At 42.5% G+C, this 24,127-nt stretch overlaps 1 protein-coding gene across 1 annotated transcript in view; it reads left to right on the plus strand.

Moving 5' to 3' along the window:
* klhl29 (kelch like family member 29) overlaps positions 1 to 24,127 on the plus strand; it is a 226,224-nt gene that overhangs the window by 67,922 nt on the left and 134,175 nt on the right. The window contains exon 6 of the mRNA XM_008297122.1: positions 22,889 to 23,027. Within this exon, the coding sequence (XP_008295344.1) occupies positions 22,889 to 23,027 (139 nt within the window). The remainder of the gene's footprint in view (positions 1 to 22,888; positions 23,028 to 24,127) is intronic.

The following is a 24,127-nucleotide window of genomic DNA, read 5'->3' on the forward strand; positions in this document are numbered from 1 at the left end:
CCCCGCCTCCGTCTCTCCTCTCCGCCGTGACCATTTCATCCGCCCCTTATCTGCCTTATTCATACTTTGGCCTCAGTCAGATTTTAATTACGTGTTCACTTTTGTTTACTTTTGGGCGCCGAGCATATTGGCACTGCGACATTACTGTCCGCTCGCATATTGGATCTCTGGCACATTATTGCTGTGATATTAGCGCTAAGTGAGGAAATTATAGATCACCAAATTAGCTAGATAGTCGCTGTTTACAGGGCCCAGGTTCTGTGTGGTGGTGGTGGGGGTGTTTGTTTAAGGGAGATGGATGCCTTGTTTTTGCAGACTTACCACACCTCCTCAAAGGTTAGAACACATTTTATTTCTCTAGCCCCGTTCGCTGGAGCGCTAAAAAACATTAAAAGCAAACAATTAAACCTGAGTCCAGACCATGCAAACTTAAAAGGAGCATCAGAACACGCCTGTCCGTACACGTGGGTTTTATATTTAACCCCACGTGCTATTTTGTTGTGTAAGTTTTACCTTGTTGCTGCTTTATGATGCGTTAAATGTGGACCTGCCGACACGATCCATCAATCTATAGTGGCTACACTTACGAGCCAGACGCGAGGCTAAACAGTATTATTAGTATGCGCAAATATTTATTTTGATTCGAGCGCAGGAATGGTGCCGCTAGCATGACAGGCCATTCAAACCAGTGATTAAAAACACAGCCAGTTTGTGATAGCCACAGCGAGACCATTAATCATAGCAAGCACATTAATTAAACCCTCCCCGTTCCTTTCTCTCTCCCTCTTTTTCCTCCGTCTTGATCGCTTTCTTGTACTTTGACGGAAGGATCTGCGACGGCATCCTCGCGACGAACGAGTCTGCTGCAGGTTCCTTTTAAAGGACTTTTCATTTCCAATATGCTGACTTAGATCAGCGTCCGTGGAGTGAGCAGTGGCAAATTAATTAAAAATCACTGCGGTGTTGTGGCGAGGCGATTATCTTAAAGCTATCCACATCAGGATTAGCTAAAGCAGAACTGGAGTTATTATGATTCCAAAACAGGCTTAACTTGGAAGATGAAATGCATGGATTTGGAAGTGTTGTTTTTTATTTTTTCATCTCCTCCTCTGCCTCTCATGGCTTTTTTCCTTAAATTGAGGTAGCTTTAGTTGGAAATGGGATTCACACAAGAGCCGGGAACATTGCAAATTATTAATGAGATTGAAATTTATTCCAATCACCGCGGACTCAGTATGCGCAGGTAATTCTGGTAAATGAATACATGCAATAGCACGGCGATGTGGTTATGGGTTATTAATGATATTGACTCAAACATCTCATTTTTTGGAGCGGCAGGAGCGGCCCGGACACCGCTGCTCCTGTGTGCCGAGCAGCTATACCTGACGCTGTCTCTTTAACTTTGCTAAGGATGGCATCCATTGAGATGTCTAACTGTTTCTAGTACAGCTCCGGCTCTCTCAGGAGAGAAAGCAGGAGGAGGGGGGGAGAAAAAAAAAAAGAAGAAGAAGAAGAGGGGAGAGGAAACGTGAGGTGAGCGAGCGGCAGTGTGTCATAAGCGGAGGAAGGAAAGCTGCTCGCCCTCGTTCTTTCTCTCCCTCGTTATCGTATTTTAAAGGAGAGGAGCCCCGCCAGGAGCCCCATACATTATATCCCCCCACAGTTAATATAGGGACAGCAGATAGCTCATTAAGATTGATCATTCCTCGTCCACCTACTCCATGCAAGAACGCGGCGCCGGCTTCATTAATCACCGGGATTTCAAGATAAAGCTCAGTGGCGGCACATTCGCGGGACCCGGAGCCTGACAGCCCGGCTGCTACATGCATAATCACAGACGCAGTGCAGCCGAGGAGCAGCCGCCCGGCTCCCTGCCACGCTAGAGGGGGCACCGTATCTGCGCCTCCTCCATCCTCTCCTCAGCATCCCCCCCCTCCAACCTGTCCTCTTCATGTCTGTTTGCCTCCTGTGCTGTTGTCTCTCACTATCCCAACATCCACCTGCTTCATATATCCAACCAACATCCCTTTACATCCTCCCTCTCGGTTTCTCCTCCCCTCTCATCCTGCCACCTGTTCCACGCGTCTCTTACTTCCTTCTGTTCTCTCTCTGCACGCCGGAGTTTGTTCGCCATTTCTCTAATAGCCTCCGTAAGCAAAGTGGCAGCGGAAAATTTAAGATAGGATTAAAGAAAAACACGCCCAGTCAGCCCAGATTGCTCATTTGCCTCTGACAGCTGGACCGAGTGTCAGATGGCTGTTTTCATGTGAAACGCCCAATCAAACTGTCTCTTTTGCCTTATTACCTTCACACACACACAAAAAAAAAAAAAAAGAGAAAAAAGTTTTGCCTGCCCTCAGATCCTCAGCCAGCTAGTTGGGAGTTATAAAAACTTAATATTTAATTTGAAATCTTAATGAATCTTCATATAAATCATCTGCTAGCGCTCGAGGTTAGCACGCACTCAGGCTGGAGAAGCCGTAATTTGTCTTTTGGAAGCAGTGTTTGTGTCTTCCCAGGTTAGATCAGTTTATTCTTTTTTTTCTCCAATAAATAAACATTATTTGTGATTACCAATAGGGCTATTTAAGCACTGGAGAGATGAATTTCAGTTTGCTTTATTCGTCGAGTCATATCTATTGTAGATGCAGGTGGAGGTTGAGGTCACTTTCTTTCCATCGCGGCTCTTTCACAAAACTCCTTTAGCCTGTATTGTGCTATGAAACAAAAAAAAGAAAATGCAAGGTATTATTAAACCAAACCGCTGCAGGGAGTGCCGTTGACAGGTTTGCATCACGGTGCTGAAGGGGGGCATTTCATTGTGCTTTTTCACTTGTGATTTTTTTTCTCTGCTTTGTTTAGGCTAAGGAGGCAGCTTAAATCTTGGAGTCTGGGTTACTTTCATGCCTTTGAGTGATATTTTAACAACAGCGCAGGTATTCGGTTTCTTCACCTCGGGAAAAGTTGCAACACAACCGCGGCATCGCTTCAGAAATCACCTCTGTGCCCCGAACGCACCTGAAAATGCATTTCACCTTTTGAAAGATGCAGGTCTGAATGTGAAGCAGGAGGGTGGCTGCTTAGTTGGAGAAAATACTACCGATGTTTCCTTAGTTACACAACAGCAGTTAGGAAGATTTCAGCAGCAGTCAAGGTCAGCAGCTCCTGTAATTATCATCTATGTTGAATTAACTACTAGTAGTCTTTGTTTTTGTCGGTCACATGTCACAATCAGGGGACGGAATCATTAAACAACGCTGTTTAGAAAGAAATCAAAGTCAAACTTCTTTTATAAACGACATGTAAGAGCATCATGAGATGTTGTACAGTGAAACCAATGAGGGGAAGTTTCAGAAACTACTAGCAGCGACTGCAAAGGCTCGATCGCCTCTATTTTTGAGCCTGGATCTTGGAACATCCAGGAGCGTCTGGTCCAAACAAATCAGAAAGCAGGAAGCAAACATGGGTGTCTGCGTTGTTTCTAAAAAAAAGGTTTCCTGAAGAGCAGTTCTGAAGCTCAGTGTGGCGTCATCACCTTCTTGACAGTTTCGGACTCCTCCTAACTCCCGGAAAAATCACGAATAAACAGAGGTGGAGCATGAGTGGAGCTGAGGCAAACATATCTCGGCTATGGACAGTCACTCAAAGCAACTTAGTCGTGCATACAATTAAGCTCTAATACAAATTAAACGGGGGACTTATATATAAATTTACCCCCCATGTGGTTGTCATGAATGGCGGATTTAGCTGTAGAGACCAAACCCATACTTATACTGGGCTGTAAACGTGTTTATATCTGCTGTAAATTGGGTCTTTTTTAATATGGGGGTCTATGGGGATTATGTCAATTTTTGGAGCCAGCCCCAAGTGGCCATTCGAGGAACTGCAGGTTTTGCATTTCCACATCAGGCTAGATTGCATCTCCAAAAGTCTGTTTTAGGGGCCGTAAAATGCTGCAGTAGTGTGGAGGCGAGGTGTGAATATGACAGGAGTTATGGGTTTTAAAATGTTTTACCCTGAATGCAGTCCTAGAAACAGGACAACCATCCCTGTGAGCACTCCACACCGAAAGACCTCACTGATCCCCTGAAACATAATAGAAGTACCTCAGACTTGTTCAGGGCTGTTCTAAGTTATGCACAGTTTTTTTTTTTCATACATTTTAAAGGATACATTAAGAGCACTGTTTCAGTCTTGTTCTGAATCTTGTAATATGTAGTTCTTGGTCGCGTTCCAGGTTTCCGAACACACAGAGCAACATGTGTTGCCTGGATTCATGATTAAGTGTGACACTCCACTCCTCGCAGCTGTAGCGCGAAGCATTGAGTATTCAGGAGAGGTCTCAAACCTGAACAGCGCCATTTGCCGACGTGAAACTTTCGCTGCCCTCAGTTATGTGGGAGCAGATTAATTTGCGTGTAAAGTAGCGCCGACGCGAAACGGAGGTCGCACCCTCGGACGCGCCTGAATCTCAAACAACCTGGCGTCGGAGACGATCTGATATGACGCGATTAATTGGCACGAGTGAAATGTCGATGTGTTATCCGGCACATTAGCCTCGGAAAAAAGGGCGGCGTTGCATTATCAATGAGGCCGAGTGTAAACACAGCAGATGTTAGCAGGAAGCCAGTCGATAGCGGATGTTTCTCTTTAATGAGAAGACGTAATTGCGACGGGGGGAAAGAGAAGTCACTACCCAAAACAGCAGCAGATGCGCCGCAACATCTCAGCAAAAAAAAAAACAAAGTCCACAAGAAGTTGAGCAACACCAGCCGGCTAATGTTCGCTCTTATCTGAGCGGATAGTCAAACTTTTTTCCATAGCTAGAAACTTTTAAATGGGTTTGATAATGCATGCGGGGCATCTAATAAATACTAATGACAGGACCAGACATTAGCAAGAATGGCTCCCTTCTCCACCTCATTATTCCACAGAGTTAGCAACAGGCTTAGCATGTGAAGATATATAATTCTTCTGTGACTTAGACAAATGATAATGGCCTGCGTTGCAATCAAGAGATCTTTGTAGGCTAGTGGTGCTCTCTGCAAGCTTGATCGTCTTCCTTAACAGTAAGATAGAACACTTTGAGATGCCGAAACAGCAATATGCCATTGCCCTATTAAGCTTACAGAATGTGTTTTTTTTTTTTTTTTGCTAGAGGCTGCAGCCGTGAATTATAGTGTTGATTATTATCATTATTCTGCTACCGTCTAGTCATTGCGCCCTCTCTGCTCCTGCTCTCAGATACAGACATTGTTTTCTTATGTAGTGCAACTTTCTGGAGCGCAGGATAAAAAGTGCAGTATTAGAGATTTAAGCTTAGATTACAACTTCTACAAGGACACATCAGCCATACATAAGCACTGGAGCATGCTGGACACAATCAGAATTTGTGGGGCATTCCAGTCACCTAACAGATTGTTTTCTGTCCCCGGAGAGGGAAGGTGAAAGGAGGGAGGTGGGAATAGAAAGAGAAGGAGGAATGAAAGGAAAGGAAAAAAAAAAAGCCAGATGAAATGCAAAGATTACTCGGCTGACTCGACTGTAGGCCGTGGAAGCTCATCCCAGGCGTGCAGCGTGCCGAGAAGACTCCCACATACAACCTAACCCCGGCACTAACCTTTCTGCTTGGGCTGCTGTGACTTTCACAAAGTTACCCAGTAAACACATCTTCTGTCTTCGGGGGGAGATGTGACATTTATCTTAAGCTGCACTGGTGACATGGGATTTTTTATATTTTTGTTTTTCTGTCTATGTGTGTGTGTGTGTGTGCGGGCGGTCATACTGTCCTAGTGTTTAGAGCCAACTTGGAAGAAACATAACCCAAAGAGACAAGCGTCACACATGTTCGAAGCTTGTAAGGAACGCGCACCGACCGAAACTCATAAACACCGGCGAGGTGTAAGACAAGCTGGGCAGCGTATCTGCATTCTCTCACACATGCGCTGGCATCTGTGCTCAGCCACCGGTACATGTGAAGGGCAGCAGAGGGCCTGGCGCAGCTGAGGCTGTTGGATCCGGGCTGCAGTTTGAAGCACTGGAGGAGAAAGTAACCGAAAACTTTTAATTAGTACTTAAGTGGAGTTTGCACTTTGTTTTATTGGAGGTATATTTGGATTTGCACTTGTATCTCTGTGCTCTGAAAGGTAGAATAACTTCACAGCCGTTCTTAAGGGACTTGCACATATGCTCCAGAGAGTGTTTTTTCCACATTTAAAGCTGCTTTCTGGGTTTTTCTCTTTTTTGTGTTATAGTTTCTTTGTCTGAGAACCGCCTGCAGAAAACAAGGCGTCTTACCTGCATGAGACGCTTCATTTTAAAACCAGGCTTTGCTGCTGTTACTTATTTACATCAGCATGTAACACATTTGCATAATGCCTGCTAGCATGCTAGCAGCTACTCCGGCCCTCAAGCAAAGACGGAGCAGCTGGCATTATTTTTGCACTGGAGCTTCGTCTGCTAGAGCTACACCTCGATACTCACAGATCTAGAGTTACCATTCATCACCAATAGTTCCTTGTTTTCTTCGGGCCAGCTGACCAATCAGAGCAGACTGGACATTTCAGGAAGGGTTTTCTTAAAGGGACAGGAGCTTTAATGGAGCATTTGAGGAAAAAAAAGTGAGAAGAGGTGCTGCAGCGATGTACACTATGAGGAAAATAGTATGTTTTTGTACATTTAAGCATGTAAACATATTCAAGTAGACCCCTAAAATAGAATTATGTAACCTGTAAATATGCATAATATGGGCTCTTTAAAACATTTGCTTTTCCCAAATGGCTCGACGACTAGTTTGCCTTTTAAGAAGTAGTTCAACCAGAACTTTAAATGTTGTAGTTATGGTTCAAACCTGTAGAGCTGGCGTTATTTATCCTCCACAGCAACAGCAGTTACTCAGGGCTCGTGTTTTGTCGAGTTGAAAATCTATAAATACAACAAAATTGCCTATTTAATACATCTACTTTTTATATCAGAAATGATTTGACCTGAGTAGCAGGAGTAGTTTTTATAGTATTGGAGTGCTTGAGGTACAAACGAAAATAATGGCATTTATTTATTGTGCAAATTGTTGCCTCAGTAAAAGTAGCAATGCACCAATATAAAAATACTTGACTGAAGTAAATGTACCACATTTTTGGACATCTTAACTGGGCTGTAGTCAACCAAAGTCAATCCTGGTTGTACCTACTCTTTGGTCACAGGTGGAGAAAAAAAAGACTGCCTCATATAAGAAGTGCACTCTACCTGGTAGCCTCGTTAGCTCAAACTAATTCTAAATAAGCAGAGAGAGGGACGTTTTTCCACCAGACCCATATGCACACGATTTCTGTAAATAAAACTATATCACGGCACAGGAACTACTGAGGAATACAACACAGACAAGTCAGCATCTGATCTTAGACGATCTGCCATGTTGGTCGTTGTACAAACTGCTGCCTTCAAAGTCTAAACTCCACTTTTTGGTCGCCCGTTTGAACCAGACGCAGCCGACGACCTCTTTGGACACTTTGGAGTCGACTCCAACATTTAGAAAAATAAAACTGTTTATATCAATTAATCTTGGACGGCTATTGATGCGGCACTTTTTGGTGAGATGAGAGCACATCGACCGACGGCTCAACCGGCTGACCTGGACGGAGGTTGTGATCCTCTGGCTTCAGAACGCTCCCTTGGATTGTCCCCTTTATTGGCAGCCACATGCTCTGCTGCTGCACAGTCCACCTCCTAATACCGTGGCATGTTGGTAATGCCTCTCTAATCACTGGCTCTGCTCCCCGCAATCACTCTGTGTCCTGTGGAAGTGCACTCGCTCGGTCAATGTAAACTGCATTGTGTGTGAGAGAGGGCTTAGATGTGTTTGTTAGTTAAGGCTGCTTGTGCGCAGAGAGTTTTAGAAGACTGTGTGGTTTGTTTTTGAGTGTTTTCTCCCACTGCCCGAGGTGGCAAAAGTTCCAGTCAGGTAAAAAAAAAAAAAAAACTTTAGGATGATGAAATACACGAGTGGACAGGCTACTTGACTAAGAGCCCGGAGACATGTTTGGTATTTGTAGCAGTCGTGATGTTGTGGTTTAAGGTCAGAACGTATTCTCGCCGAGCGCTCGGAACAGAAGCGATCCAGTAAAACTAAAACCTGCGTTTGTTTGTACTGTCCGTCCGTGTGACTGAGTGTGACACATGCTGGATGTTCCCAAAAAGAAACTTGGATGCTCAGTCAACCCTCTCAAGGTGAAGCACAAATGAGACACAGCTTGCTACAGATGCTCCCTGAAAGGTTCCATTCACACTGATACACAAGACCTGTGTCCAGATGATTCATTTCACTCAATTAGCCTTGTTTTTCCAGCAGGCTTTATGATGTGGGTTAGACGGAACGCTGGCCCTCGCAGCAATTTATATAATAGTAACTTCGCAATTTAATTAAAGGGAAGATGGAGAAGTGTTGCACACCCACTCACTTCTAATCAAATCCCCTCCAAGCGTACAGTATGTTATCTACACCAGCCAGGAACTCCTCGTAAGCGCGATGTTGTTATTAGGATTATTCTCTCGTGACATTGTCTTTCCGAAAGTCGAGTGTGTGTTCCATTTGCATGTGGTGTCCGCATATGCATGGCTGCGCGCTTGTCTTTTTGCATCGTGTGTTTTGCACAATGTCATCTGTTGTGGGGTGGATGAATTACTCAACCCCCCGCGCCCGGTTTTTGACAATGACGTCCTCTGTAATGCTAAAGCAGAATGTTTGCTCATCTGTGATACAGCAGGTTGCACTTTTGCAATTTCATGTGGCAAAAAAAAAAAAAAAAAGCTAAAATCCATATTGGCTTCCTGCCTCTTTGGCATTATGTCAAATAAGCCAATCCCCAAATTCGAGGCTTAAGCCGGGCCTGAGTAATGAAAGGTGGGCTTTTTTAAGCGTGCAGGCCTGTATGCCCAAAGTATTTTATCTCTGTTTCTAAAAGCAAGACTTCTTGGATTAGTTTGCCTTAACCCTCTGAACCCCAAGCAATTTCTGCTTTTGCTCCTGTCACATTTGTACCCACTGTGGGCTCCTTTTTGTCTGCAGCATAAAGTCCTGCACTTCTATAGAAAAAACGTAACCGTGGCTGAAAGCAGAGAGTGCAGAATGACACAGATCATAAAAAAAATAAACAACAAAAGAAACAAAAGTAGAATTTTTTGTATTTCTTATTTTACAAGAAAATGTAAAACTTGAAATCCACATGTTTGGCTTTGTTGTGCCCATGTGTTACCAACACTGGGGAAAAAAACATGGAGGCTCTACAGATATTTTGCTATTTACGCTCTAAATATGGTATCACGCTCGTCTCCTACTTGCTCTGAGTAAACACAGTCTGCAGTTGAGCCCAATTTAGCTGAAGAATCCCTGAATTTTTTTTTTTGTCACGAGACATTTGGTCACAGATGAGTCACTCGGAGCTTCTCGGTTGCACAGAGGAGCTCGGAACGCTTTGACTTTTGCAGAATCTGTTGAGTGCAAAGAGTTTATTTTAAGATGCGGAGACATGCAGAATAGTGAAGAAATATCCCGATTTTTAAGCTTAGATTTGGTTAATTTTCCCATCAGGACTGCACATCACACACGATCTGTCTATTTTTTTTTCACTTTCTGGCTCCGATCAAAGCAGTAATTTTAGGGATTTTTAAAAAAAAAAGACAGCATGCCCTTGAAAGCCGCTGGCCGTGGGGTTCTTTTTTTTTGTTTTTTTTGGCGTGTCTCTTTGACAAATCTGGACACTGCAGAGGGCCACTTACATTTCCCCAGGTGTTAATTGTGACTTTTTTAATAAATGCTTAATCAGTGTGGTTAGCGGCGCATTCATCAGAACCAATTGTTAGTTTTAAGTATCACGGGGCGGAGATCCACTTTAGATGTTTCAATCCAGAATTAAACAACACAAATGCTGCAACTCTGCTTGGTTTCAGTGTGTAATTTAAGCAATTGTCAGATGGTTGGAGAAGCTAAATTGTCCAATCAGGGGCTGTTGCTATGGAGCTGCTGCTATAAATGTTGGCCAAAAAAAAAAGCAATACAAGAGCGCTATACGTTGTGTACATATGTTCAATTAGCAACTCAATATACTGAAGACCAGGGATCTAATTACTAGTAATTAAAGCCTGACCGATGGTGGACTTTTAGGGCTGATACCAACTTTCGGTAGTCAGAAATTCTGATATTGTTTATACATGTTGGTTAACTTTTAAGCACTGTAAATCACAAATTAGTTAGTCCTTTAATGTAAAGACACCGGTTGACTCCGCGCCACCGTCTGCTCAGCTGTGCACTCTGCTACATGTGCTGCAGACTGAGCTGACAGCAAACAAAGGAGCTGCTATGTGATGACAGTTGTGTAGAACTTGACAACAAGCTGCTGGAGATCCATTAATGTGAGTCAGGTGTTTTGCAGAAACATCTAAAAACCTGCAGGACATTAACTCACGAGGACCGGAGCTGGAGATCCCTGCTGTGCACGGTGACATCTCCGTACTTTATTCCGGTGGATTTTTCTCTTGTGCGATGAGCCATTATCAGTTTGTAAATCAGAGCTGTTATCGTCGCTGAACACCTCCGTCTGCTCCCGGTGGAATACCAGAAAAGTGGTTTTGCCTCCTACTTATCATCAAAACACTTAATTTAGCTAATTGCTTCATAATTATTAGTTAATTCACTGTTCATCACGTCTCATTAGTTCATCTTTCTGCCCCGCTCGCTTTACGTCGTGAACTGTTGTCGCTGCCATTTTGAATAAATTTGCGACCGACAAATTAGCATTAAGATTGCCTCCGGGGCGCCGACGTCCGCAAACATCCGAAAGTCCAGATGAATCATAGCGTCGAGCGGGTGAAGATGTCAGAAGAAGTTCCTGTGATGCCATCGATGACACAGAGCGTGCAGACTTCAGCATTCAATGCATGAATCTGAAACGTTCAAGCCGGTGCAGCAACACAAGTGGATGTCAAGCGCTTCAAGTTGACTCTAAAATTATAATCAAAGCCGGTTTGAGCTGTCATCAGCTCGGCCCATACGTGGAGAATTGTTAAAAATATCGAAAGTCCCGTGATGTGCTTGGACTGAGATGTCGGTCAGCTGAACGTATGAAACAGGTGGCACGTATTAACGCAGCACCGACTTTTTTTCCACTTGTTAAACGGTGAAAACTGTGTTTTTTTTCCATTTCTGCGTCCCTGGATCCTCCAGCGGGTGTTTAATTTCAGTCATGTTTTATGGGAAAAAAGCATGAAGTTAATGCAGTTGGTCGGGATTGTCACATTAATAAGTTGGCACCGTGTTGACTGTCACATTTCGCGCTGGTTGAAAAAACAGGTCTGAAAACGGCCACCGGTAATGACATGTCAGAGCTGTAAAGGGACCACACACACACACACAGAGAAACAAAGCCAGGAATATAAATCTAGACGTATATTTGATGATGTGTCACTGGATCATGCTACCACTAAAGTCCACGTAATTACACCTAGTCCTCTTTGGTGGTCCCTTCACTTGGATTTCCTGTCATGTAACCCGACTGGGTGACAGGTATTGGCAGAGACGGCGTTGGCTCCCTTTAAAACCTGGAGCTGTTTGCACAAACCACCGTAAAGATTCCATATTGTGCCACTTTGTCAGCAAGGTAATTAAAGTCTGACGCGTCTCCAGAATGTCTCTTTCAATTTCCAGCTCAGAGTACAGCAGCTTATTTCACCAAGACTGTAGAAGGTTTTTAGGTCTGAACAGGCTTGTTTCAGCATCTCCCACGTTTTCAGGAAGAAAACTCTCTCTGCTTCTTTGATCGACAGCAGCCGGCTTCTGATGTAGACGAGCGTGTGAGCGATTATTTAAAAAACATTTTGGAATATCACTGGATTCGCAACCCAGCGGTTGGTTTTAACTTATGAAGCCACGGTTATAAAATCAGTATTTTAGCCTATGTTTAGCTTGGAAATCGCTCTAAAGTGACTGCTGGTTAACATGTGGTGTTATTAGGCTATTAAGCACTATTTCACACTCATTCCATTGCCTGACAACAGAAACAGCAAAATGTGTAAATGAGAACAGCTTGGTTGGGAGTTTGGCCGTATTATAATGCAGCAGCTAACAGATGTAAATGGCTAACACTGTTTTCTGAGTGTCCGTCAGCATTAAAGCTTCCACAGAGCTTTGACCTGTGAATAATAACGTTAGCCACATTAGCAACACACGTGCTAAAACTAAGGATTTGTTATGGTGGCATTGCCAACAAAAACAAAAAGAATCTGCTGGACCTTCGGTGATGCTGGGAGTGCATAAAGACTGTTGTGTTCACTCTTGCAGCCAACAGCAGAACATTACTTGTGGTTTGCTCGTAGCTAAGACATTTGAGAGTGGATGCTTGGCTTGTAAAACTGGGGGGTTATCGAGTTAAGTGTGGGCGAGAGGAATGGAAGTAGTGAGCGTCTTTATTCTAGACATGTAGAACACAGCAAATACTGATTTTCACCATATGGGACCTTTAAGTTTTATTCAAAGTTTTAGTGAAGATTTCCTTGAAATATATTCTTCTATAAGTCTTCTCCTTAAATTTTCCCTTAGAATGTTTACTCTAAGTATTTAAGGGTTTCTTCTCGTCTTGCTCTTAAACTTAAGAAATCCCTTAAAGTATCGAAAACAGATTTTAGCAACTAATGTAAGGACAAAAAAGAAAACAGCACATTTGGTTCTGACTTTGGCTTCACTGCAACATGGCTGAGTTTATGGCGCTACATCAAGAACATGAAGAGAACCAGACTTCTTGAATTAATTTTCCTCCCACATTTGTTGTTCTGTTTGCTGTTATTTGAAGATCAAATAGTTTTCTTTTTGTTGTTTGTTTTTTTTATTGATTCCTCCTGAAGTATAATCCTCTCCTCCTCTGGCCACTTTCTTCATTCTGTTGCTATTTATACACCAACTTGGTGAGATAATAACAGGTATCACAAACCTGAGTGCAAGCAAACAAAAGGGTCTCCATGGAAACTGTAGGAATTACTGCTGCCGTTCGACGCTAATGCCTTAAATGTTTTTCTTTAATTAAAGTAGCTTTTAAAGGGATTCTGCGCCGTACCCTTAAGTAAATCCCTCAGCAAAGGAGGAGATTAATCACGAAATTTAAGGTGTTTCGTGCAACCGGCGTCCTGATTTTAATGAGTTATCGCGTCTCAGGATTGTCTTGAAGCGTTGGAATGAGAGCAGGCATCGTGACTTGATTTGTTTGTTTAGTTTAGGATGATTTCAGCTCTGCCAGCTCTCCTTTGAATTATCTTGGAACAGAAGTCATGTCCCGGTTATTCTTGTGGCGGAGTTATTCCTGTGGTGCATCTGCTGCAGATTAGACTCCCTGTGCAATGACTGCAAAGAGGAAAGAAAGATGTGCAACGCTTTCCTTTTCACTTCTTGTTGTGAAATGGAATGAAAAAAATGACACAAAGCTATCAAAAGTCATTAAAAAGTTTATTCCCAACTTTAATTCAGACACTAATTCCTCTGCTTTAAAAAGAAGTTAACATCTCAGGGAACCCTTGACGTGGAGTTTTCCAGATAGCTCAGTGAAATATAAATACCAAGGACAGACTGAAATTCAGTGCAGAGAGTTTCTTTGGAAACCATTTCCCCTTCGCTTGTGTTCGTTTTACAAGCAGTAATCTTTTATTTTTTTTTTCCTTATAGCTAAAAAAGCTGCATCAGCCGTGGAGGAGCTTCTTTGAGCTGTAATGTCGTAACTGCAGCACTGAATGTAAATTTTAACCTCGTGTGAACTGTAACCAGTCTGCCTTGTAACCCACTGTATATGCATGCAGTACATATTCCCGCTCTCTGCCTTCAGAAGACAGTCATGGGCAACTTCTTTTTTTCCGTATCATGTAAAGACTCTGCAGCATTTTTTTTTTTCTTCTCCAAACTCTGAACCAGACGCTGCTGCTGCGCCTGAAGGGAAGGGAAGGGATGTGACGGTGCTCTTGTTTGCTATCCACAGGAGTGTCCTCTTGTTAAAACCTGAGTGTGACCGCTTGTCATCTACTATCCTCCACCCCACCACCCCCTTGCCTGGCTAATGAGGAAGCCGCCGAGCCAGCCGGGACCAGAGACGTCCTCAGACAAACACAAAAAAACACAGGAGAACATTGCCTGACACCCTGTCACAGTGTCGCAGCCGGCCAGCCGATGCTCCCGGGGCCCTTTGTTTATGTTCCTCGGAGCCTGTTCTTGTATCAGCTTAGCTCCACCAGAACCAGTTGTTTGCATGTGCATGTTCCTGACCCTTAGACTAGAGGCTATATGTAGAAGCTTGAGTGTAAAGTGCAGGACGGAGCAAGAGCTGGGCCTCTTTTTCTTTTTCTTTTTTTTTTGCATGCCTATCCTGGAGGGAAACAAAGGCCCAGGCGGCGTCTTTGAGGGGCACGAGTTCCCTTTTCTCGGTCATAGTGTCTCCCACCGGCTCGGTCCAGCAGTGCAAAGGCTCAAGCTCAGCAAAAAAAAAAAAAAAAAAAAACAGAGCGAGAAATAAAGCGTCCTCATCATGGGCTATTCTTTAAGGCTGTACGGTGCCGGTGCAGAAATCAGGACAGCCGGAGACTCAAGGGGGCCTCGAGGATTTGGTTTTTGCTGGGAGCAGGCGGCAGGCGTCTCCAGAAATGAATGTGGCGGTGATTGTTGGAGGTATGTTTTAAGAGACTGTTTAGAGTAATTGCGCTTTGATAGAAGCTGGATCGTGGTGGTTTTTTTTTGCAACGCGACATCTGATGGCTTTTATTTGGGCGTTTGTTCAGCAGATGGTATCTGCAGCAGATGAGTGGCCCGATAGTGTTGATGACATTTTGCACTTGTTAAAGTCTGACATTTAGCCGCTGAGCCTTTTGAGACGGTTTGAACTGTGATGTTTAATAATGACTGCTCGTGAAATGATGCTTTTGAATAATGGTTTGATTGGCTTCCTCACAAACTAGGACAAAGTCACATGAGTGGAGTTTGGCAGTGCGGTGCTTCCCTGTGTGGAATATTTGCTTTAGTTTAAAATTCTAGAAGAAAGACATTTTAAAAGTAGTTCAAAGATTTAAAAAAAAAATCAGTTTCAAAAGTAGTCTGTCATTCGCTAATTTACTTTAATTTAATTCTTCCTGATCCATTCTGAGTGCGTACGATTATTAAAAATAACAGGAAAAAAATCTGTAAAAATATCTACTTTAAAATATATTTTTACTTCATTTTTTTGCATTGTAAATATTGAATAAATTTAGAGAAACGGTTTCGATTCAGAAACCAAAAATCTTGTCAAATTTCCCAAAGCAACTAAAGTCAACACAAATTTATTATTTAGATTTTAAAAAAACAAACAAAAAATGTCGCTTCTTTTGTTTCCTGTGAAATTTAATGCAAAATTGAATTAAATTTTTAAATTTCGTGTACGCATCTGGTTTGTTTTATTTATTATTATTATTATTATTATTATTATTATTATTATTTATTTGCAGCCTGATGTGCACAAAATATGACACGCTGGTGCAGAATTGAACGTTTTAGGTAAATAGCTTTTATGTAAAGAAAATATAAAAATGTAACGTGAAATGTGTGTTTTTCAAGATTCAAGGCCTTCGTTTAGCTTGATGACACTCACAGAATGATTGAACATTTAACACATATTTTCATTTATTTCTCTAAAAGCGTCTCCTTGAATTCCTCTTGAATTCTCTGGATTCAAGCAAATGTGCAGCAGTTTGATTTAAAAATAACCGACGTGGAAAAAATCACATGTATGCTGTTTTTTTTTAGCAGCTTATCTTGACGATATGTGATTATATTCCATGGAAATAAATTAATAACTCTTTGACCCATTTTTTTTTTTTTTACCCTGAACCAAACTGTGCTTTTAGGATCTTCTGACTAGAATTTAAATCAGCAATTTTAGCATAACAGAGGAAAAGAATATAAAAACATATCAGCGAGTCGATACGCTCTTTCAGAATTTTTCGTACAAATGCCTCCTTGACCCCGGAGCAGATATTGAATCTTTTTTTTTTGCTACTTGGGACCTGAAGTTGCACAAAAGAGAGATTAGATTTCCCGAATACTTGTGCTGAAAGTGAACTTTTGACCATAACTCTGCCTGCGAACGCTGCATTCGGGTGTATTTAGTCAGAAACACTGGAGCCATTTTAAGGCTTGTTAACGTCGACCGGGGAAACTAAGCTTCTCCCAAATATCTCATATTGCTCAAATCTCCGCCGCAATGATTCCGTCACAAAAAAATAAGCGGATGCATTATTAATATCGGATCATTTATTCATTCTGATTCTTTTTTTAGTATTATGGCGGCGCTTCACACGTCCCCATAAACCCCCCTGATATTATCATATAGTGTTTTTTACTGGAGGGCTTCAGGAGTTCTCTTCAGGGGAAAGCCAATTTTTTTTAGGGGGAGAGCTTTTTGCTTAGAAAGAGTTCCTTTGTGAGCGTTTATTATAAACCACGCTCATGGCCCGCTGTTCTTGTTCTGTTGTGTGTCCCCGTTTGAGATGAAATTTCTCAAACATCTCTTCTTATCAAAAGGCTTTTGTACGACGAAGCCCATTTTGATCCTCTGGTCCAGTCTGCTGCTTTCTGTCCGTCCTACGAGCTTCTTTTTACTTTTACTTCACAAATGCAGCTTAAAGAGCTCCAATTGATCATCGTGTAAATGGTAAATTTCTGCGAGATTTTTCTTTTTCTTTTTTTTTCCCCAAACAAATGCGAGTTTAATCGGTCGTTTGAGGAAATTCTGACATTTTTCTTCCACAAAAATGAGCATAAAATGATTATTTTGCCTTTTATGTGTAATCCCCGTCAATTACTGTTATTATTATGTCATCATTTTGATCAGAGTGGCGTTAGCTACCAACAAAATACAAACACATTTAAATTCTTGATTTATTTGTTTCAGTATTTCCTTTATTATTCCGTGTGATTGTTGCTATCAGAAAGATATAGCGGCTTTGAATTAAATTCAGGGTCGAATCTCAAATCAACAACAACAAAAAAAGATTTATTTGAAATATTTTCCAAGGTTTAAACATAAAACACTTGCAGAAAAAAATCTTACTAAAAGAACAGCTTTTTGCAGCTTTATCTTCTTGTCACTTTGAAGATCAAAAGTAATTTCATTTTTCAGAGAATGGTCATGCACTGACTTGAGTTTTTTTTTTAAATAAAAAAATAAAATAAAATTACTGCAGCGCTTTTGTCTTCTCCGGGCTAAAGACAACCATTATGGCAGAGTTGTACATCGAATTATTGATCAGCTGGCGTGGTTTGTTCTGGGTAATTAAGCTGCGAGTGCTGCTGGGAATTGATTGTTGAAAGTTTAGAAAAGAACAAAAAGGTCAGAATGAACACATCAGTGTCGTTCCTGCTGCACAACATCGAATGTCATCGCAGCCGATAGAGATATGTGGACGATTATGTGTTTACTGCGGAATGACAAGAGTTATGAAAAAAAAAAAGAAAAGAAAAGAAAAGGCTGGAAAAACAAGAGAAAAGTGACATTTAGTGACACGTATTGCATTGACTGTACTTCACGGCGCCTCTTATCTCGCCTGCCTTCTTCTTCCCTAGAAATCTTTTGGATATTTTTAGCTGGATTGTCTTTTTTAGTGAAAAATCCTGACATAGTAGTGCATTGAAATGATTAAAAATTACACATTTAGGAGCTTGGTTTCAAGAAAAACTCAATCTGGTCTGATTTAGGAAATGCATTAATGGCTTTGAGTTGAAATATATGATTTAAAAAAAACATTTTCTTGGCAGTAAAAAGGATTAAAAGTGCCAAAAACTTCACACAATCGCTGCGTACCAATACTTTTAGCCAAAAACAGACACTTTCACGTTCTTGCTTTGACTTTTTTTGGACGCAGCGAGTTTGTTCCAGATGCCAAACGGTATATTTTTGGGGTGAAACAAAATGGCGGATGCAAAAAAAACATGCAGAACCCCTCAAAATGGCTCCAAAGTTCTGCAGCCAATGGCGCGCCGAGTCGCCCTCCAGCGGCGGCCTATCAGGGAGCTCAGGGGGGACGACTTGCTACACCTTAAAGTAAGGGAGGCGCGGCGCAACCTGATAGGTTAGTGTAAACCGCAGCCCGGGACCCCATTGGCCGCGGAGTTCCTTGACTGTAGAGCAGAGTTACTAGGCTGAGCAGCAGAGTTGGCACCGTGTCCGTGCCCCCCGTGCACTGTGTCAACCAATCATGGAAAAACCAGCGCCGGGGTGTTGTTATTGCCGTGAATCACGTCTGAGCAGGACTCGAGCACATGTCAGCGCTGTTTGTGGTCCACGAGGTTGCTTCACTTTTACTCTGTTTTTCTTCTGCAGCCCCTCCAGAGAGAGATCCCCCTCCTCCTTTAGGAGTATTGAGACATTTGGTGCTTTCAAAGCCGCCGCCGTGGTTCCTTTGAGCACCACAACCCCAGAATAGGGACGCCATGTGCAGTTTCATGGTCCCCGGCGGTGATGAGTTGTTCTGCTCTCCGCGACGCACCCCCAAGAAGCCGTAATTAGCTTTTCCATCAGGCATTCAGGTGTGTCTGCACGGCTCCGAGGGAGGCGGCCATTGTTTGCTGACAAGTGGAGTTCTCTGTCTCCCCCCCCTCCGCCACCCAAACCTCTCACTTTCTCTATTCTCGGGGCAAATGGATGGTATGCGGTGTGGCTGATTGGAGGTGAGAGCCATATCGGTCGCTGGAAATTCACTAATGCAAACTCCAAACTACTGTGTATTCACTATTCACAGTCGGTGCCCACACAGTAATCAGATAGCTGGCCCACTGACAAGCAGCAAGTGGAGTGGAATGTGGAGAGAGATGGATGAAAGACAAGGCAAATGGCGGGCCTTTTGTGTTTTGCGTGTGAATGCTCGCTCTCCACCGTGCAGCTGTGCGTCCAGCACGGCGGACGTATTGTCAAAAAAAAAATTGCATCTCTCATTATTCCTTCTGCCCGTTTAGCATTCAGCGTGTTTAATAACCGGCTCGTTTTCTTTCTGGCCGTTAATTCCTTGATGTGAAGGATGCACCGCTCGGACGAGAATTTTTTATTTTTTTTTCAACCAAAGCATGCTCCTGAATTGCACCTTATTTGTCATGTGTCTTTATACTGTATAATTTCAGCCGCCGAATTAATTCAGAACCGAGCTCCCGGTGTCAGACGGGAGAATGGAGGGAGCTAAATGAGGAGATATTCCAGCCAAATAGAGGCCCGAGTGTCATTCCAGGTTAATTAAATCCCGGCTTTGAGTCTGACGTGAACCTCTTTTTTTTTTTTTGTGGCGATAACAAAAAAGAAAAACTCCTTTATTTCAGCTCGGGTGTCACGAGTACCGTCGCGAGGCTGATCAGTTTCTCACGTTTTCAACAACAGACGGCTGTGTGACGCGCACATGCTCACCTTTTGTTGTCGCAAGTGAGTCACCGATGCTGCCGTTCAGAATTTTTCTCGCTGATTAAAGGGTGCATTCGCCGCTTTTCTCGTCCGAAGCCCTTTCAGACGTCGTGGCGTTGCCGCTTTATCAAAAGACAGTCACACAGAGGTCACTTTTACACGTTTATGGCCTCTGACAAAGCTACCACAGGGTGATATGAGGCGTATTATGGCACGAATAAACAAGAAACTCAATCTAAGCTAATGCTCGTCAAACTAAATAGTAGTTTATTTATGATTTTCTAAACACTGAGCGTTCTGTCCATGTGTGATGATGAGTTAACCGATGGAGTTAAAGTTGAGAACAGTCGCTAACGATTTAATCCATAAACTCTGAGCAGTTTTCTTCTTTTTCCTTCTGTCACTTTTTTTTTAACTCCTGCACCTCAATGTGAGAAAAATTCAACTCATAAATGACCTTTGTGCAGCATCACAAACATAGAATGTCATGAAAAAGAAAAATAACTTTACAGAAATTGAAAAACTTGTAATCAACATGTAGAATATGTTCAAGTGTCTCCGGGGTCACCGGTACCAGAAAGCATCAGAACCGTGGATACTATACATATTCTGTTTTTAATTTGCTTCCCTGATTGTCTCCGATGTGCTTTGAGTAAACACAGTCTGCAGTTCAGCACAGTTCAGGCAAAAAAAGTATTTTTTTTAAAAATTTTTAAAATATTTTTTACTGAATCTGCTGTGAATTTTTAAACGAGTCGTGTAGAATAAAGCGATAAGACAATTTTAAACTTTTTCAGCAGATTAAGGGGTTCAGCGGCCGTCAGAAGGTTGAAAATCCAACTATTCCTTCTGTTTCTACAGTTTCTGATAAACGGCGTCACTTTGGCGATTTTAAGAAAAGAAAAGGAGAATATATCTTCCTAAACTGCTTTAACTGTGATTCTGTGCGACAGGTCGTTCATCCGAGGTGAAGAAAAGTACTTTGTGGCTTTCAGTCCTATCTGTATGTCGAGGATGATTAATAAATATGAGTAATTATTGAAGTTACTGCTGTTGTTCTCTCTTTGTGGAGGCTCATTTGGGTCCTCCTGCTGTATTTAATAAACTCAAGAGGAAAAACTCCCACAAACACCTGGAAGCGACAAACTGAACTCAGGTTAACCAAAACCCAGATTATCCATCCATCCATTATCTATACACCTCTTAATCCTCATTAGGGTCATGGGGGGCTGGAGCCTATCCCAGCTGACTTAGAGTGAAGGCAGGGGACACCCTGGACAGGTCAAAACCCAGATTATGTTGAATTTTATTTATCTGACCTGTTGCAGTCTCAGTCTTCATCAGTTCAGCTGTATTTACGTCCACATTTCACTCGTCAACAACCAAACTTTGGCTTTTGTCGATACCCGGATTCCATTGAATTCAATTTTATTTGTATAGCGCATATTTACAACAACAAGTCATCTCATAGCGCTTAACAAAGGCAGAAACACCCAAAAATCCAAAACATTTGGATTCCCCATAAGCTTCAGCAGTCCTCAAGCACAGCAGTCTTCAACCTTTTTTGCAGCACGGACCGGTTTTAAGCAAGAAATTTTTCTACGGACCGGTCATTACGCACAAAACAAATAATAATTGTTTTTTTTTTCTATTGAAAAGTTTCATAAATGAATAAAATAAATTTTTATTGCTTAACATGTTTACTATTTCTCCTGTCTCAGTATTAAGTCTCTCCCACTTTCCAAAGCAGCTCTCCTGAGACGTTTGTTGTTGACTGACGGTTTCGTTTAGCAGCCGGGCATAAAAACTGACAGTCAAGTCCGGGAAACGAACACAAACGGAAGTGACGGGAAGACGAGCTAGTCATGTTTCAAAATAAAACATTCTGCAGACGTCGCTGGAAATAAAAATAAACTAATAAAATGTTTTTATTCTATCTGTGCGGCCCGGTACCAAATGACCCACGGCCCAGTACCGGTCCGCGGCCTGGTGGTTGGGGACCACTGCTCAAGCAGTCTGCAACAGTGGGAAGGAACCGAATTCTGTTCTTATTAATCTGACCCGTCACAGTCGTCTGTATTTCTGTGTTTTTATGGACATTTCAAAAAATTCTAGAGCTAAGTTCACGGCAAAACTCTTGGCTTTTGGCCTCTCTGTGAGGTTTTTAGTGACCAACGTTCACCAAATCGCTCCGTCACTCGTGCACGCCTCGCCGTTAACGCGAAGCTTCTGCTCGTTCAGACACGTTCAGTTGCCATCAGATTCACAGAAAAGGAGCAGCAGGTCTGAAAGGGGCTTTAAATCACCATGCATCTCACACTGTGGCTCCTTCTCCCCCCAGCATGGAATATGTGCCTTTACACCACGCAGACTGTTGCCAAACAAGTGTTTGTCTGCGGCGCCTCGCAGGCTGCAGCCTCCATAAAAAAAAAACCAGATGACAGTATGGAAGGTGCCTCTGTAATGGACGGCGTTCCACGTTACAGTGTCTGCGGCTCGTTGTCGGGAATCTCTCAGTGTTTCTCTTCTCGATAGGAGATTAACAACGCAGCAGTGTTGGTTATCCCTCCTAAAGCTGTAGAATAAGTTGCTCGCCTCCCGCTGGTTTTCACTCTCAGCATCCCCTCATGGTGCCTCATTAAGATGCGGAGAAACAAGCGCCTCCGACCCGGCGCTACAGTAAGGCCAGGCTTAACACGGCGCCGCTACACCACAACTCACTGCGCGCTGTGGCCTTCAACAGCACAATGGTTTGCTCCAAGCATGTTCTCTCAGAATGTGTCGTCCCTGTTTTTCCTAGTTTTTTATTATTTCTTTCCAGAGAGGAAGAAGATGAGGGCTGGTGCTTCTAAGACGCGAGGAGAGGGTGTTGGGGATTTGGAGGGGGGGAGGGATAAGCAGTTGTTTTCTCATTGAGCAACGTTTTCAAGGTCAACTCTACGCTGAGTAGGGCATTAGCGAGAAGCCAAAGAATTTTATTTCGATATGAATAATGCATTGACAGTGTCTCTGTTTTCAGCCCACATCTCTCTTAGATGCTTTTTTTTTTTTTTTTAATCTCACTCAGCCTTCCCCTTCATTGAAGTTCTAGTGCTGCAGTGTAAATTTGCAGAAGTCAAATACAGTTAAACAAGTTGTCTTTTCTCATTATAATCCGAGCTGTTGATCTCATGTTGTGCACATTCCCCGGTACGGTATCTGATATGTGATATTTGATCTCTTTACATGCACAAGTGTTTGTTCTCTTCTATCATTTAATGCACATTGTTTCTTAAGACCGGCCGGCAGTATTGTGTGTGTGTGTGTGCTACGATCTGCACTGTTCCACCGGTTTTTTTTGTTTTCTGCTTTTTCTTGTTGTCATGCTAATGTATGTATGGAAAAAACAGAGACATGTTCTAAAACCCAACATGTGGCACTGTCTGTTTCTTTTTCTTGTTCTACAGAGATGTTGAAGGAGTTGAACCAACAGCGCAGAGCGAAAGAGTTTACAGACCTGAAAATTATTGTTGAAGGCAAAGAGTTTGAAGTCCACCAAAATGTTCTAGCTTCCTGCAGCTTGTATTTCAAGGACCTGGTGAAAAGGTTTGCCTTCGCTACCCCCCCACCCCACCCCACCTCCTCTTCCTCGTCCTCCTCCTCCTCCTCGTCCTCCTCCTCCTCCTCCCCCCCTCCCCACCAGCTGTTGATCCAATCTGTTCTTTTCATAGGGCGCATTTGTGTCGCTATTTTTTTTTCCCTTTCCCCCCTTCTCTCTCTTGCAGGTGTTGTGAAGACTTTGGTTCCTTGCACAGGGCCAGCAGCCATTCCTTCCTCTTCCCCCACTCAAATGAATGTATCTGAAACTGGAGAGAAAAAGGTCAACCCTCGTCATTTTACCTTTCCTCCCCCCATGTAGGGCAATTTAACCACATTTCCATTTTAATGAGCAGTGAAAATGTTCCATGACTGGGGATGTTCTTTTTTTTTTAATTTTATTTTTACAAAAACTTCACCAAAGGGGCCAAAACAAAAAAACAAAAAAATCATACATTCTACACTTTGGGTGGTAATTCGCCAAAGCCACGCTGTCTTCTGTGGGCAGAGGGACTCTTCTTTTTTTTTTATTGTTTCCCAAGCTACTATATTTTTCTGTTGCTAATTCCTGAGTTCTTGCTTCAAAACAGCCTTTTCATATGCTAATACATCTTGGTCAGTGTGATAAAAAAAAAAAAAAAAAGACATTTCAGAGTCATAAACAAAAAGGACAAAACAAAAGCACATCTAAGACAGCTCACTGAACCTCCACTTTCACAGGTTAACACCACCTTTCACTAATATATTCATTTGATTTGGATCCAAGTATTCCCCCAGTACTCTGCCCTTCATACTCCATATTTTTTATTTCGTCTTCACGGGGCTGTTTTTGTTTTCATGGGTGCCTGTCTGCATACTAGTGTGTGCGCTGCAGACCTCTTTAGTGTTTCTGTATATATGTGTGTGTGCACACGCATGTAAAGTGTGATAGCAAAAAGTGTGTTTTTTTTTTTTTTATATCTGCCTTGTTTTGCGGGGAGGGAATTCCATAAATCCCTAATGTCCTCATCCTTACTTCAAATCCTTGCAGGTGCTTTCGGCTTGATTGAGAGTCCCCTGGACCCAAAGTTGTTTTTGCCACCTTGATGTTGTTTGTGTGTGTTTCAGAG

This window comes from Stegastes partitus, unplaced genomic scaffold (assembly GCF_000690725.1).
Source record: "Stegastes partitus isolate 25-593 unplaced genomic scaffold, Stegastes_partitus-1.0.2 Scaffold1189, whole genome shotgun sequence".
In the NCBI taxonomy this organism is placed as follows: Eukaryota; Metazoa; Chordata; class Actinopteri; family Pomacentridae; genus Stegastes; species Stegastes partitus.